Source organism: Fusarium redolens, assembly GCF_020744475.1.
Source record: "Fusarium redolens strain MPI-CAGE-AT-0023 chromosome Unknown BKA55scaffold_10, whole genome shotgun sequence".
Classification (NCBI taxonomy): domain Eukaryota; kingdom Fungi; phylum Ascomycota; class Sordariomycetes; order Hypocreales; family Nectriaceae; genus Fusarium; species Fusarium redolens.
In genome coordinates, this window is record NW_025763673.1 from 1,336,908 (window position 1) to 1,353,095 (window position 16,188).

At 46.6% G+C, this 16,188-nt stretch overlaps 5 protein-coding genes across 5 annotated transcripts; 1 reads left to right on the forward strand and 4 right to left on the reverse strand.

Moving 5' to 3' along the window:
* Positions 1 to 911: 911 nt before the first annotated feature.
* BKA55DRAFT_691675 (ankyrin repeat-containing domain protein) lies at positions 912 to 1,844 on the reverse strand (the record flags this gene model as incomplete). The annotated part of the gene is made up of 1 exon (XM_046199668.1): positions 912 to 1,844. One exon carries the CDS (start codon positions 1,842 to 1,844, stop codon positions 912 to 914), a length of 933 nt encoding a protein of 310 aa, XP_046048155.1.
* Positions 1,845 to 6,007: 4,163 nt separating this feature from the next.
* BKA55DRAFT_540826 (putative catechol dioxygenase) lies at positions 6,008 to 6,712 on the reverse strand (the record flags this gene model as incomplete). Its single annotated transcript, XM_046190301.1, has 3 exons — positions 6,008 to 6,021; positions 6,089 to 6,111; positions 6,147 to 6,712. The coding sequence occupies 3 exons, from the start codon at positions 6,710 to 6,712 to the stop codon at positions 6,008 to 6,010; spliced, it is 603 nt and encodes a 200-aa protein (XP_046048156.1).
* Positions 6,713 to 9,025: 2,313 nt separating this feature from the next.
* On the reverse strand, positions 9,026 to 9,426 carry BKA55DRAFT_572309 (uncharacterized protein). Its single transcript, XM_046193137.1, has one exon. It carries the CDS (start codon positions 9,297 to 9,299, stop codon positions 9,063 to 9,065), a length of 237 nt encoding a protein of 78 aa, XP_046048157.1. The 5' UTR covers positions 9,300 to 9,426; the 3' UTR covers positions 9,026 to 9,062.
* A 176-nt stretch (positions 9,427 to 9,602) lies between these two features.
* Positions 9,603 to 12,649, reverse strand: BKA55DRAFT_572315 (fungal-specific transcription factor domain-containing protein). The gene is made up of 10 exons (XM_046193138.1): positions 12,400 to 12,649; positions 12,214 to 12,317; positions 12,074 to 12,162; positions 11,922 to 12,008; positions 11,302 to 11,867; positions 11,206 to 11,239; positions 10,943 to 11,154; positions 10,794 to 10,892; positions 10,539 to 10,743; positions 9,603 to 10,459 (listed from the first exon to the last, which is right to left on the reverse strand). Exons 1-10 carry the CDS (start codon positions 12,610 to 12,612, stop codon positions 9,654 to 9,656), a joined length of 2,415 nt encoding a protein of 804 aa, XP_046048158.1. The 5' UTR covers positions 12,613 to 12,649; the 3' UTR covers positions 9,603 to 9,653.
* Positions 12,650 to 13,380: 731 nt separating this feature from the next.
* On the forward strand, positions 13,381 to 15,850 carry BKA55DRAFT_595167 (FAD binding domain-containing protein; the record flags this gene model as incomplete). Its single annotated transcript, XM_046195758.1, has 10 exons — positions 13,381 to 13,439; positions 13,492 to 13,587; positions 13,621 to 13,654; positions 13,708 to 13,779; positions 13,809 to 13,929; positions 13,989 to 14,379; positions 14,434 to 14,468; positions 14,523 to 14,644; positions 14,701 to 14,926; positions 14,988 to 15,850. The coding sequence occupies 10 exons, from the start codon at positions 13,381 to 13,383 to the stop codon at positions 15,848 to 15,850; spliced, it is 2,019 nt and encodes a 672-aa protein (XP_046048159.1).
* Positions 15,851 to 16,188: the final 338 nt, after the last annotated feature.

Below are 16,188 nucleotides of genomic sequence, written 5' to 3' on the forward strand. Positions count from 1 at the left end.
TCACACCTACTTCAGCCTCTTGATATCGGCTGCTTTGGGCCACTGAAAAGGGCATATGGTCGAGAAATAGAGCGACTGATCAGAAGGTCCGTAACTCACGTTGAGAAGACTGACTTCTTCCTGGCATTTTATGTTGCCTTCCAAGCTACTATAACCGAAAAAAATATCAAGGGAGGTTTTAGAGGAGCCGGGCTTGCTCCCTTTAACCCTGAATATGTTATCTCGAAGCTTGATGTGCAAATACGGACCCCGACGCCTCCCCAGGAGGTTATTGAACCTTCGACCCCTTGGACTTCAAGGACCCCAAAGACAATACTAGAGACACAATCTCACTCGAAGTATCTGCAAGGAAGGATCAGAAATCATAAAAGCAGCTCCCCTGAGTCAATAATTGAAGCTGTGAAGTATTTTGAGAAAGGACAGAGCATTCTTCTACATAGGATAGCCTTGCAAGAGGCTGAGATCCGGGAACTTCGACAGGCGAATGATATGCTTAGCCGGCGGCGTAGGGCAAAACGAACACGCCTACAGAAAAGAGGGAATATGACTATAGGGAATGCCCAGGATTCAATTGATCAGATAGATATAAATACGCAGGTAGTAGCCGAATCATCGAGAAGTGGTGGTCGCGAAAGGTCACAAGGACCGAAGGTTCGGCAATGCAGTATTTGCGGCAAGACCGGTCATAATGCAAGAACCTGTCAGGAGGGTATTTAGGCTATAGAGAATTAATGTAGAATTTAATTTTAATTGATCAGATAATCTGTCGTGTTTTTATTGCGATTTATCTTATAAAGGTTAAGACCTTTGTGCCGCTCGCTTGTTTGTGCCGCCCGCTTATCGTGTACGTTATCCAAATTACTACATACTGCTATAATTACTTCCTTAGTCTCATTTATCTAAACTGCCAACTAGCAAACTGCACTATTCCTAGGATCATTAGCTCCATTGTCTTTCAAAACCCTAATAAGTTCTTCGTGACCTTGGCTCGATGCAATTTCCAAAGGGGTAGATCCTTTCAAATCCATATTAACGTCCGCTCCATTTTCAAGCAATAGCCGGGCAAATTCTGTGTTCCCAGAAAAGCATGCCATTGCCATCATGGTGCTCTTATCAAGGATCCCATTCGCGGTTTGGAAGCAGGCACTCATTGTCTGGGTATCTTCATTGTGTAAGGCTGTCCAGAGTGCAAATTGGGTCTCAGAAATTGTCGGATCCGGTCCGCTGCATTTGGCGAGGAGGAAGATAATATTGTAGTTTCCGAAAGCAGAAGCAATCATGAATGGTGTCCAGAGACCGATACTGAAATCCTCCAGAAATGTAGTAGCGGCATCCATCTTGGAAGCTCTCTCTCCGTTTGGAGAATGTTCGGTTAAATCGTCAAAAATGGACTTTACCATATCATGAACGAAGTGGCCAGAGCAGAGGTCAAACCGGCTCAGGGCAGTTGTGGCCATTGAGACATTCCCCATGATACAGGAGAGTATGAGGGCTCTTATTGTAGCTCCTTCTATCAGGTTTTGTTCGAGATAATCGTGGCTGTGATTGAATAGCTCTTTAACAACCTCGGAGTGCCCCTTTATCATCGCAGCCTCAAGACCCAGAAAGAATGACCTTTGAGATATAGATCCAAGTGTGGTGCTATAGAGCAAGTGTTCGACCACCGCAGTCCTGCCAGCCGATGCGGCTACATGAAAAGCATCTGCTGTTGCCGAAGGAGCATACGTCAATGTCGTGTTGACGATTTCTTTGAGTCCTATTCGTGACAGAATATGAGATATGCCGACCGGTAGTTCAAGAGGCATGGTCCAGTCTGGAGGATATTCTCTCCAGTTTATATCCATGTTCGGTGAGTTGGTACCAAGTCTAGCGAGCATACTTGCAAATGAACAGTGTCGTCTGAGTTGATGGCCACGTGACGTCTTATTTTAATCGTGGTGTAGTCCTTGGGTAAGCCAGTCTAAAAAGCTCAGAATTCTTTGTGGGTAGCGCAATGGTTTTGCGTTGAAGTTCGCTCCACGATATCGGAGCTTCTTGACTATGACGGAATGTTTTTTTGTTTTGCAGCGGATATTAGTTACATGTTTAGAGTATACATGTCTTGTTGGAAAATCCGGGAATCCCCCTTATCTTCAGGATTCCGACTGTTAGTCTGAAAGTCCTAGATTTAAAGTTCAAAGTCCTAGATGAAACCATCTAGAGATATAAACCCGAGAAGAACTCTCATCTCAATAATGAACAATCAAGTTTTACAAAATATATTTTTTTCACCCAGCACTACTGCGCAATATAAACAACATGTCTCCGACTTTCACGCAAAGAAAGAATGATAGGAATAACGACATAGCCTATCGTTTTTGGTCCGAGCCTAACTCAGTCAACGTCAGGTACTGGTAGCATACAGGCGTATTGTAGTGTTATATGAGTACAACTGTTGTATAGTTGTACAACACTACTTTTGTTGAAGCTGTACAACACTACCGGACTTCCCAAACAACTGTTGTACCACAGTAAGTCGCTACATCTAATTGGTCAAGTTGGTGTCAGCTGATCAGATATTGATTTTATCGAATACACCAGAATCGTGACGTGTCACGATGGCCTTGTTACGTCGTGAAGCTATCCACCACCGGCTAAGTAGTCAGCGACCTCACTGATGGCTCTTAGACGTTTACCGTTAGTGTTGTTTATATTGCGCAATAACGTCGGATACGGGGAAACCGGCCACCCCCAGAAACCGGCCACCCTCAGCAAAACACCAAAAATGAGATCGCGATTGTAACTCAATTAAAAACACACCACCATATTTTTTATATTAAATAAAATATCTATCAGTGAATATTCAGATGGAACTGAGTACAAAGATCCTCGAGTTTTAATTTTTTAATGCGATATGATGTTCTTTGTGGCTGTAATACTTTTCGCATCTGTTCACGAGCTTTTAAAATCGCTGGAACCTTTGCGAACTCGGCATTTCCATTATATATGACTTTCTTCCTCTTTTTCGGCAGATATTCCTCCTTTTCTAATTGCATTATCGTGATTTCTCTTCTTTGGCGTTCAATCTCAAAGTTATGACTGTCTAATTGACTGCCAATCTTACGGAAAAGCAGCCTGACAGCAGGGTCTTCAGAGACAACGCCTGGGACAGCCTGGAGGGCCCGACGAAGCTGTACAGATGATCGGGGCGTCATAAGAAGACGGGAATTCTTTCCTTTGGCCGGGGAAATAGCTGTAACAACGGGAGCTGGTGTCTTAGGAGGCTGAGTGACCATCGGGTTCATCAGGACCTTCGCCAGATTAACTGGCCACAGTCCGGTTGCTTTCCAGCCGGCTAGGGCGTTCAACTTCGTGATAGCTTCTTTCCGAGCTTTGTCGTAAGTGTATAGGAAGGTGATCTTGCCGATATGACTGGAATCTGCGACAGAAGCAAGATCTGAGAGGAATTTTCGATATGCCCTCTTCAACGGTCCAAAGACTGCAACATCTAGCGGCTGTAGGACATGAGAAGCATGTGCTGGAAGGAAAAGCACGAATATGTTATTATTATAACACTCAAACAAGAAGTCTTCAGTCATATGACTTCCGTGACCGTCGAGAATTAGAAGACGCGGTTCTTTTGGATTCTCGGGCTTTGTCGACGGAATAAACACCGTTTTCAGCCAAATCAACGCAATATGATTATTTGTCCAGCCCTTCTCACTGCAGGTGAATTCCCAGTCTTCCAGGAAGTCCAATTTCTCAGGAAAATGTTGTTGTTGGACCGTTTTCCCTTTGAAGATCACCAAAGGTCTCAGGACTTTCCCCGTTGCCGAGATACACTCGAGAATTGTGATCCAAGACCTTGAACCAGGCTGACGAATAAGTACTGACTTCTTGTCCTTGCAACCAAGGAATAAACCGTTCAGTCCTATCCCTTCCATCATTCCAACTTCGTCGACGTTGTATCTGTTCTTCTGCTTGACTATTCGAACTGCCGGCATCGACAATAACATGAAGAAGGCCTTGATAAGTTCAGTAGAAGCTCCGTTATAACGGTCAGAATCCATACTCTTGCCCGGTAAAGTCTTCACTTCTTTGTTCCTGTCCATAAAAGACTGTAACCAGCGTTTTCCGACGCCTTCTGGGAAGCCGTTGCGTATTGCGATCTGGTTTGCAAAGTGTCGGACCTGTTGGTGCGAAACAGGGCACCCTAGGTCAGCTTGGACCATAATCCAGTCTCGTAATCTTCTTTCCTGAACAGCTGAGAGCTTTTGTTCAGGTTCATGAGCTTGTCTTGGTGTTGTGGCACCTTTAATTCTATCTTGGAGCGTTGAACGGTTGATGCCATAAGCCGCTGCAGCTTTGTTTATGGAAACTCCTTCTGAAACCATCTGAAGAGCAGCGCTCATGTCTTCTTCAGTGAATTTCGTCATTCTGAATTGATTAGTATACTTTACAAGTTCATACGATTAAAATTGGTGGAGTTGTGAATTTTTTAAGATATCATTAATTGGGAGGTTGGGTCAAAAAGCGGGTGGCCGGTTTCTGGGGGTGGCCGGTTTCCCCGTATCCGACGTTAGTGCTGGGTGAAAATATATTTATGAAAACTTGATTGTTCTATTATTGAGATGAGAGTTCTTCTCGGGTTTATATCTCTAGATGATTTCATCTAGGACTTTGAACTCTAAATCTAGGACTTTCAGTCTAACAGTCTAAACCCTGAAAGGAAGGGGGATCCCCGGATTTTCCAACAGTTAGCAGACAGACATATAAGTCTATCTTCTCTTTACTCTTCGGATAGGTTCTGTCACGACCAAGAATAACGGTCGTGAATAGTTTAGACTGGCATTGATGAGGAATATACTGGGTGGCAGGGCATTCCTGCTCTCTAGAAGCTCCATAACCTTGCTGTCTGGCTACGTAGCTCATCGCTCCACAGTGATAGCTGGCGTGATGCTGTCGGCCTCAGCCTTGGGATTGATAATGCCACACGATGGTCCTCCTGGTATAAAGTGATCGACAATGCCATTAGGAAGAAAGTTCAGATCAATCAGTTTCTACTTGAGCATGACGGAGAGCTTAAAGATACTGTTCTCAGTGGTTCTGACTGGGATTGCTAGCCAAAACCCATGCATTCCTTAAGCCCTTTGCATCAGCAACTCTATATGCCGAGGGAAAATGCTCTTCTGTCTCCCAGTCCCTTTTCTTGATGGATGCTCTACTCTTTCACTATGAGAATGCAAAGGTTCAGCACTCACAGCCTGGCTCAATGGATACTCGGATGCTCCATGCCATTGAGATGGGCTGGTTCGTCTTAGACAAATACTATACTATGACTGAAGATGTCCCGGTCTATGCTGCCGCCTTACTACTTGATCCTTCCAAGCGACTAGCATATATTCAGCAAAACTGGCCCCGAGACTTGCACGAGACAGCTATTGTTGGTGCTCGGGATATCTGGATGACAGAGTATCAAGGACTTGCCATCTCAAAGGAACCAGAACGTCGTCCTGCACCGCTACCCTCGAAGAAAGATGGTCAGTTATCGTTTCTTTTCAGGTCAATTGAGGTGAAGAGAAGGCTATTTCTATAGATTTAGACAATCTGGATTCCTTTATTAACGCCCTACCTCCTGAAATCGACTGTACTCCCGTTGAGTGGTGGTCTCGTCTTTTGCAACGGGTACAGTATCCACGGCTCAGTCGGATGACCATTGATATCCTTTCCATCCCATCTGAATCAGCTGAGCCAGAGAGAGCATTCTCAGGTGCTCGACGTACTGCTTCGTGGGACCGGCTTCGAATCACTTGCAAGAATCTTGAGAAGGTGGAATGTATCGGCAACTGGCTACGAGAAGGACTAATTGTCCCCTCCGGAGAGGATGGATTGGGTCTAGTATGCAATCCACTGGCTGGAGATGATGGGGCACCTATTGATGTAGGTCTACAAGATGACTAGAGTGCTATAGATGAAGATATAGAGCCATGGCGCCTTATTTCTACCCGTTTGGTTGTTGCACGTGGCCTTATTGTTGTACAACTGTTGTAAAGTTGTACAACACTACCTTTCCTCTACTAAAGTTGTACAACACTACATCACAACATACAACTGTTGTACAACAATACGCATCTATGACTGGTAGCCCATCTACAAACTTGACAGACATGTTAAGCTTCTTCAGCGCCTCAACACTCCTTTGGCCCCTCAGATTCGCTGTCTCCTCCTCAGTCACAAGCACAAAATCATATTGCAGCAACTTCATCCCCTCATGTGCCCCGGGGTATTTGCTCGCCATCTCTGCATCAACTTGTCCGAGCTCCACAATCAAAGACTCCTTGATGCCGAATACCGCATCTGATGTCTCGTATGGATCGCCTATAAGATACAGCGCTGTAACCAACTTATCCCAGCCTTCCTTCTCGAACATGAAATGCATATGACTAGGCCTCATAGGATGCCTGTTCAATTTCATTAGGAGTTTGCCAACCGGTCCGTCATGAGGTATTGGATAAGGGACTGGCACAATGCCCTTGAACCAAAAGTTGCCTTCTTCATCGCTCGTCAGGATGCAACGTCCGTCCGGCCTATCTCTCCCTGCATGTTGTACATCATACATTCCGGACGAATCAGTCCCCCAGATATCAATCTTGACACCAGCAATTGGATTGCCTTCGATATCCTTGACCGTACAGACTGCTAACAAGGGTTCCCCATTTTGGCCATGAGACATAAGACTACCGTTGTCGAGGTGCTCGGCATCATGTGTGTGGAATGGTCCTAGAATAGTGCCTTCGGTTGAGCTGGTGGGCTTTGGATGATCGATACTGTCGACTAATAAACTCAGGCCCAGGATGTCGCTAAGCAAGATAAATTCCTGCCGAGTGCAGATTTGGCCAGTAGCAGTACCATCCAGGACCACCTAATGCATAACCAAAATTTCGCTCCTCCCATACAAAATCCAAATTTTGATGTCCACAAAAACAGGCCCGATTCTCAATTAATAAATGAGGCTTTGGAGAAAGTTTCTAGGAATTTGCTCAATTTTTACTGTCTGCGTGGTTTTTTGACCTCCCGACCGCTCCGTGTGCGCTGGCAGTGCTTTGTTACGACCATAAAGTCATCACTTTCGTCCTCTGACCTGACACCCACCTCAATCACCGACTCGACCTCCTCATCCACATCCACCTCTATTTCTGCCTCTTTTGAGTCAGGGAGAGCTTCTCCAGCCGCTAGGTTCTCCGACAGAGCCATGAATCGTCGGTTCGGGTTTGGTACCGCTTTTCTTTTCTTCCCTCGCCGCACCTGGGCCATCTGCTCCTCGAGGCCAGTAATCCGCGCATTCTGAACGGCCACCTTCATCTCTAAAGCTTCCAATCCCTTTGCGATCTTACTGTACTTCCGCCTGGTCGGACGGCTTCGGTGTTTGGCCATTTCCCTCACTTGCCGACTCGTTTTCGGCGTATCATCTGAGTGCAGTTGAGGAGGGCTCAGCGTCTTTAACTCTTCCAGCAGTTTTTCTTTGTCTGGCTGAATTTCAGGATTTGCTAGAGCTTTATACCGATTTATTGGCCAATTTCCAGTAAACCTCCAGCCGGATAAGATAATATCTTTCCTCATGCCCGCCTCCCTGGCTTTCGCATATGCCCGGATAAAGTTGACTTTGTCAACCGGCGCAGAATCGGTCAAACTAGCCAGCTTTTGGAGTTCTTTCCGGTACGCACCTTTGATGGCATTAAAAATCCCATTATCTAATGGCTGCAGACCATGGGAACAATGTGCTGGCAAGTAACAGCAGTAGACGTTGTTCAGAAAGCACATAGCCATCCACTGATCCTGGATGCTCGTCAGCGATCTTATAGCAGGAGACTTTGCGGTGAAAACCCCGAAAGACTCACCTGCGCATGGCTCCCGTGACCATCAAGGATAATGAGTCTCGCATCTGATGCATCACGAGGCTCCGTTTGTGGTAGATAAACGTCCTTCAACCACTCGAGAGCAATATGGTTGTCTGTCCAGCCGTTTGGCGATGTGATGTAGTGCCAGTCCGCTATCAATTCGAATTCGTTAAGAAACCACTGCTTCTGCAGCTCTTTTCCTTTAAAGATAATTCCCGGTTTCAAAGCACGGCCAGTTGCTGTGACAGCCTCAATAAACGAAGTCCAGGTGCGCGACTGAACGCCTTTCAACATCGCCTTCTTCTTCGGGTCAGAGCTCCCGATCACGAGGCTGTCCAGGCCTCATGGACAACCAATTAGCTATGCCCTATAAAAGCCCATAGAGTACTTGTAGAAGACTTACCGAAACCCACCATTATGCCGCCCTCGTCCACGTTAACCGTGTTCTCAGGCTTGATCCAGCCGTACTCGTTCTCCCTGATATCGAAGTACCAATTGACCGCCTTCGGAGTAAAGCCGTCAAATCTGGCGGCTTCTTGACGTTTTCCAATCTTGGTAGATAGTTTTGGGTGACGTTTGACGAACCTGGTGGTCCAGTGCTTGCCTAAAGGTTTGTTATCGCCTTGTTGTTGGAGGATGGCCTCGACACAGGCGCGGAGCTGGCTGTGCGAGGGAGCATAGCCTAGAGACTCTTGTCGCAGCACCCAACGAATAAGCGTCTCCTCCTGGCTCTTTGGAATACGCTGGTGGGCCTGGATACGTTCATTCCTGCTTGATTGACCGGAAAGTCGTCTCGAAATGGTCCACTGAGGTACTCCACGTTTCTGGGCCGCCTTATTCTGTGAGAGGCCTCTATCGGTGGTATCGAAGATAGCCTCAGCTACGTCATCTTCGGTATAATTACGGCGAACCATTACTGAAGGAGTTGTGGCGAGTAAATTAGGTGAAAGTTCGGCTTGAGTGGATGGAGTCGCCTAGGGTACATGAGGTGAAATGCGACAAAATTCAAAGGGCTAGAGAACCAGGCTACGGGGCGGAACGGGAAAAATTCAAGCCGATATGAAAATTCGACGAAAAAAGCAATATAGTGCAGGTCTTCGTTCGCGAGTATCTTCATGCCTGGCCGAATACAATGCAATTGAAAATTTGGATTTTGTATGGGAGGAGCGAAATTTTGGTTATGCATTAGGTGGGGTTATGCATTAGGTGGTCCTGGATGGTAAGGAATTGTATCGCCTGGAACCATTCATCTTGTGATAAACGCGTTTCACGCGCGTAATCATGAAGATGGACGACAAGGCGTTCGAGAAGGAATTTGAAGCGTGGTGATGGGTTTGTCGAGTTCACCAACTTCACGTTCTCCGTGATGTTGCCAATAGTCAGATCCTTGAGTGGGGGAATTGTGACCTTTTTAGGATCCATTTTGAAGTCTCGAGATTGACTTGTCTTGACTTGAGTTTGATGCCAATACAGATGAATGTTGCCGGCCTCTCATTTCGAGCCACTACATGCTTTATGACACAATCAGTCTCCGCTGCGCTTACTGCTGAGAAATGCCTTACTCATCACAGGTTTCTTAGTGAGGGGTCGAGGTTTTGTGATACCACGGTCCATTAGCCGGCTTCTCCGCGGCAGTGGGAATACACGAGCGGAGTTCCCGCATCTTAGCGATTTCATCGTTCGGATCACCCGAGGCATAATACTAATGGGGAAAGAAAAAAAAATCATGTTTTGTTTTACTATCGTGATTGGCCTGTGCTATATGGATCCATCGAGTCATTGATCGTATAAAGACCAGCAGCCGTCCGCTGTACCATTTGTGCCCAGTTCCAATGGGAAAGCACCAAAGCCTTCAACACCAACAAAAGAGGGCTGCTGGGCGAAATTAAAGTCATCGTTCAGGTTGCTATAGAAAGCGTCATGAAGTTCTGCCTGGAGCCCACTTAAGGAGACATGTGGCGATGTAGAGTCACTCCAGTCGACACTCTCAACACTCTCTGAACTCTCATTCTCATTGTTCAAGGGTACATGATATTCCACGGGTAATGGGAAATCTCCAGCTGGTGACGGCGCTTGTTGCATTCCACAATCATCAAGCCCGCCGCTACTAGTTCGCCGAGCGTCTGGGTCATTCATTGTCCCCTCTGGCCTCCATTTGTCAAGGAAATGACGCACGACGTCAGCACAACGCTGAGAAGCTTTCAATCTGATCAAGTCAAAGACTTCGACAGCAAGATTGCAGAGATTTCTATCGTCTTCAACCGTCTCATGGTCGACTTGCCCCAAGCCCCTCGAATCATTAGACTTCTTACGTTGACGACGTCGAGAGCAATGCTGATCGTCTGCAACCTTGAGCAGAATGACAAGGGTGGCTTGGAGACAATAGAAGCAATAGTACGTCCAACGTCTTAGGTGCGGTGCTAGTGCTAACAGCTCATGAATATGCCGGATCATGTTCCTCGCAGCATTCAGATAAGATGACTGATGACGTTGAGACAGCGGTCGACTGCTTGAGGCATGGCGTTCGGAGGTGTTTCTTGGAATGGAGCCTTGGAGCAGAATTATGATGGCGAGATAATAGTCTTCTCAAGTGTGAGCAAGCGGTTGAAAACAATGTTACAAAGTAATGTAAGCAGATATAGACTCGAGGGGTAAACTTACGTATCCGGAGGCTACTCTGTTGTCTTGATTCCCATGTATACAGGGAGTTCGGGGTATCTTTGTCACTGACATGCTGAACCGCGTCCTGATTCTCGTCCTCGAAAGTAAGGTATTGGGGAAGCGAAGCCCTCCAACGGTGCAACTCGCTAAGTAGTTCTTCTGTCTGCTCTAACTTAAAGTTGCTCTGCTCGGCAGACTCGGCAGACTATAAGGTGTAAACGTTAGTGGGACAACGAGGCGGATAGGGTTCCATACAAGATCGATGATTTTCCTAATTATCTTGATAATATCTGCCAACAACGGGATGAACATGACCTGGCTAGACTCCGAAACAATCTCACCACCGGGTGGGAGCTTTCGAACGTCAGCGTCGACATGGCTAGATCAGCCTCAGCTGCGCTTACCTGTGCTTTTGGATAATTCATGTTCATCTCTGACGATCCAAGACACATAGGTCGTCCGGAATCAAGGCTTAGTTCCACTTCCTGGATATAAATGATCCACCAGGTACGCCTGGCTTCTTGGGTATCGATTCCAAGCGAGCTATGCAATGATTCGATGTTTAATCCATTGGAAAATGCTAATCGCGTCGCAAGACCATTGAGGATATATGCCACTGGTTCGACTTGTTAGAATTCGATGACATGTTGCATGGATGCCGACATACAGTTGGGCTTGATTGCATGCTGAGCATAAGCGCCCTGTGACACGAGGACTGTCAGGTCCAAACTATACTTCAAGCCCTATGCGCACCAGTACGAACCAAAAGTGTCGATGCCTGAACTAATTCAAGGTTACTAGCATTGAGTAGGCGCCCGAGCATGTCTTGAGCTTCCGCGAAATACCATGAAGCCCATGATGAGCTATCCTCTTGCTCATCCTCATACAACGCACCAAGAGCAAGCACGGCATACATGAGACAAACAAATTGTGGCCGCGTAGGATCGTCCAAAGTGGCGAGGGAAAGTCGTCGATCGCCAAAGAGCTGTCGTAATGCTTTATACCGGGTTTCGAAAGCGACAGGACTCAGAATAGGCAGGAGGAAATGAATAGTTCTGAAAAAACTGTTGGTATGTCGATCGGCGACTTTCTCAAGGAGGTAACGATCGCTACGTAGAGCATTAAGCGGGACGACATAGTCGCAAAAGCCTGGTAATTCATCCAGAACAAGACCCTTGGAGCTTTTGTCGCGTGATGTCTGGTGTTCAGGGTCGGAATTGTTTCGGCGTCGGGTAGTTGGTCGGATACTACTATCATCATCTGGGACGTCTTCCAGTTGCCTCAGTCTCTTGCCTAGACAAGATGCGATGGTGAATGTCGATGTTTGACCTGGAACCGATGAGATGACAAGAATGACGTTGGAAGGTTTTGTATTGAACTGACCATAGTACTCGAAACACCCAGTCTGTTGGTTCAACTGTGCAACGCCACTGGACCGTCGTTGTCGGGGGTAGGGGGGCTGTTTCGCGTCTGATGGTAAAGATGTTAGCTATGATCCATGATTAAATTCGATATGGGAGCTGGATTCTGCGAACTTGGTCCCGAGTAACTAGCAAGAACATGGGCTTGGCGAGATTGTTCTTCTTCGATCCTGTCGAGACGCGACAGTATGTGATCCAATTTTCTGTAGAGACTGTCAAAATTTGCGAGATGCCCGGTGAATTATAAGACTCACTCTACGATTGCCTCGGTTCCGCAAGCCTGAGCTGATGGTGCAAAGGCAAAAACACATTGCACGTCTTTCTTGATACATTGCTCACAGGGTTGGAAGCCATTGCACTAGCAGGCACAATGATATTAGCCGAGTGTATGAACCTTGGGATGTTTAATCTATAGTACTCAGGTTCAAGAGGTTGCTTACCTTGATGCGCTTCTCACGACATCTTTCGCACGCTTCGGAAGTCTTTCTGCGAACCACTCTTGCTCCCCCATTCGTGGTATTAGTAGGGTCAGAGCTAGCCATCTTGGTGAACAAGTTTGCCGTGCTATCTGGATGTGAGGCTAAGAGCGTTTTAACTACGATAAAGAATATATTTGGACAGGAGGAGTAATGAAGAAAGAGGCGAAGAGTCATGATCAGGGAATCTGCGGTGACACAAGGGTCTTTTTCCTACGGTGGCTAGCAAGTCAGATTGTCCACAAAGCTTCCCCGCATTCTTGTTTTCGCTCTAGCTTGTCTGGAAAATATGGAAAATATGGTACATGGCACAAGATTCTAGGAAGATTCTCATTGGCTACACTGGATATGCATTAGTGTAGACCCCCATGTCTGATTTAATACATGGATCTCTCCATTTAGTAGATGCTTGAAACTTGTGCATACGTCGAGTTGGCTTCATGCCGCGTCTGAAAATCTCCCAATAGAGGGCATAGCGAAGTTTGATCTTGAATTTGTACCTGATGGATCATGACCGTATAAAACCTGAGGTTTTGGCGCTGCGTGACGACTCTCAAGTCCCGTCAAGCGGAGCTAATCGGGCACTGCCGAGTTGAGCTCCCGTGCCAGGGCAGATGCGGGGTGAGAAAGACGGACCCCGGAAGCTCCGCATACCAGTCATTACTTCCGCTTAGTCAATTATAGTTAATCACTACAAATCAACCAGCAATGGCAAGACGTCACCGCAACTGAAATTGTCTATTTTAGACTAAATAGGCAACTCCCGATCTGCGGGAACCACGGAGCTCCGCATCAACTTGGATTGGTTCCCTAGAAGAATCACCGGCGGTACCTTGAAAAATAAGAGCAAAGTCAACAATACTATGGTGCTGATCTTCTCAAAACCGACTCAGTGACTTACACTTTTCCTCTTTCTTAGATCAATTTCACTTTGACGTCGCTAAGATGAGCTCGCAGGACGTTTCCAAGGTTGACGTGCTGATAATCGGAGCCGGACCGTCAGGGTAATTAATTCCTTATTCCCCCTTCAACATTGTAGCTAACTCTCACATCTAGTCTCATGCTGGCGACATGGATGGCTCGCATGGGGGTCTCAACTCGTATAGTCGATAAGCGCTTTGACAGGGTGAACAGCGGGTATGACCACTTACAGTATGCGTGGTACCCTCGCTGACACACTAACAGGCAGGCCGATGGACTGCAGAGCAGAACTTTCGAAGTAAGATATCAGTCGCATTATTGGTTCAGTGTAGCTTACATGCTGGGGCATAGATTTTTGACTCTCTTGGCTTTGGCCAGGATATTTGGCACGAGGCTAACCACATGCTAGAGATTCGATTCTGGGTAAGCTTCCCGAAACTGTTTGTATATAGCTTCAAATCTTGCTAACTACAGTGAAGAACCCTGACGAGAATCAGAATTTGTATCGCTCAGACAAGATAGTCGACACAAAGCCTGGCCTTAGCCGTTTCCAACAGGCAACTCTCCATCAAGGTAACCAATGCCTCTTGTGGTAGCTCTGCTCACTACTAACCGACCATTTCGCTTGGTAGCACGCATCGAAGACTACCTTCTCAAGTATATTGAGAAGTACAGCGATATTAAAGTCGAATATGGTATCATGCCAGAGTCTCTCACCATTGACCCTGAAATGGTGGAAGACGACGACTACCCTATTTCAGTCACCCTTCAATCCCGACCCAAACCCACTTCAGAATCTTCAGTTTCGAGCGATAGCGGAGTCGCGGATATTCCCAACGGCCTCCATAGAAGTAATCTAACGGCTGATACCACGGACGCATTGTTACAAGACGCCCAGAAGGCTCAGGATACTAGCACAGAGAAGATCCTGGCCAAATACGTGGTCGGCTGTGACGGTGCACACTCGTGGACACGGAGACAGATTGGATCCGTAATGGAAGGCGATCACACAGACTACATTTGGTCAGTAAACTCACCGCTGATGATACCCGGTTCCTCTACTAACTGAAACCTCAGGGGTGTTCTCGATATCATTCCCATCACAGACTTCCGTAAGCCTCAGCCTAGCTGGACCTGGTGGAGATGATGCTAACTTCCAACCACAGCCGACATCAGATATCGCTGCGCCATCCACTCCACATCTGGTAGTATGATGGTTATTCCTCGTGAGAATAAGTACGTCAGACTGTATATCCAAGTCACAGAGGCGGACGAAAACGGCAAAGCGGTACACACGCCTAACAATTCAAACATGAAGTTTTCAATTACTAAAGTTTTCTTCAGATCGACCGCTTCAAGATCACTCCGGAGAACTTGGCCCAAGCAGCGAATAAGATTCTCCATCCGTACAAGCTCTCCTACAAGCATTGCCATTGGTGGACAGCGTATCGTATTGGACAACGGGTGGGCTCGAAATTCAGTGCAAACGAGCGTGTCTTCCTCGCTGGGGATGCGGTTCACACGCATAGCCCCAAGGCAGGTCAAGGCATGAACATCAGTATGCATGACAGTAAGTGGAGACGTCTCATCTCGCAAGAGTCCAGATTTTCTAACCATATGTACTACCTCAGCATACAACCTCGGGTGGAAGCTTGCTTCTGTCGTCAAAGGATGGACGAATCGGTCACTCCTCAAGACATACGACACCGAACGAAAACAGATCGCACAGGAACTGATAGAGTTTGATCAGAAATTCTCTCGACTCTTCTCAGGCCGGCCCGCCAAGGATATCTTGGACAAAGAGGGTATCGATCTCAAGACATTCAAGGAAGTTTTTGAGAAAGGAAACCTATTTGCCAGTGGCTGTGCCGTCGACTACGCTTCGAGTCTCATCGTCGCCAAGCCCGGACTAGCAACGGAAAACAGAATGCCTCCTATCGTCGGCAAACAAGCTCTTGCTCCGAATATTCCCATTGGCATGCGGATTCCAAGTCATAATGTTTTGAATCAGTCAGACGCCAGACCTTGGCACCTTCAAGAGCTTTTGCCTAGCGATGGTAAATGGAGAATCATCGTTTTCGCCGGAGACGTCCTGGACAAATCTCAATTCGCCAGACTCTCAGCCCTTGCAGAGAAGTTGAGCTCACGTGATTCGTTCATGAATCGACATATAATCAAAGACGATGGGGCGGTGAGCTCTTTCCTCGAAGTCTTGACGATCCATTCATCTTCACGCGACGAAGTGGAGCTACTCTCTTTGCCGGACATCTTTCATCCGTTCTCTGAGGAATATGGTTGGGATTATAATAAGGCCTACGTGGATGATGAATCGTACCATGAGGGACATGGCCAGGCTTATAAGAACTACGGCATTGATGCCAAGAGAGGCTGCGTAATTGTTATTCGGCCTGATCAATATGTCAGTTGGATTGGGGAGCTGGAAGATATTGATGATATGAATCGGTTCTTTGGAGGAATATTTCGGTCTGGTTAATTAAGGGCAAGTCTAATGCATCTACTATAAAGTAGAAGGCCTTGGTTGTAGAAGCCGCATAAATACTAAACAATACCCTACTCAGTTTCAGGCAATTGTCGAACCTTTGTCGTATGGTACCTGAACAGTGAATAAGATGGGCTATTTTTAGCTATTGACACAGCTAACAGCTAGGCCTTATGGAGAAGAAATTTGTCTTGGTATGCTTTTCAGCTTTAGATTTGGCATAGGCTTTGAAAATAGAAAGTCAAGGAGGTATAATTCTTTATTGAATGGCAACTATGGAAATCTATGTGGGCTATCTTGTAGTGCCTCTCAACACCCAAATAATAAAACTC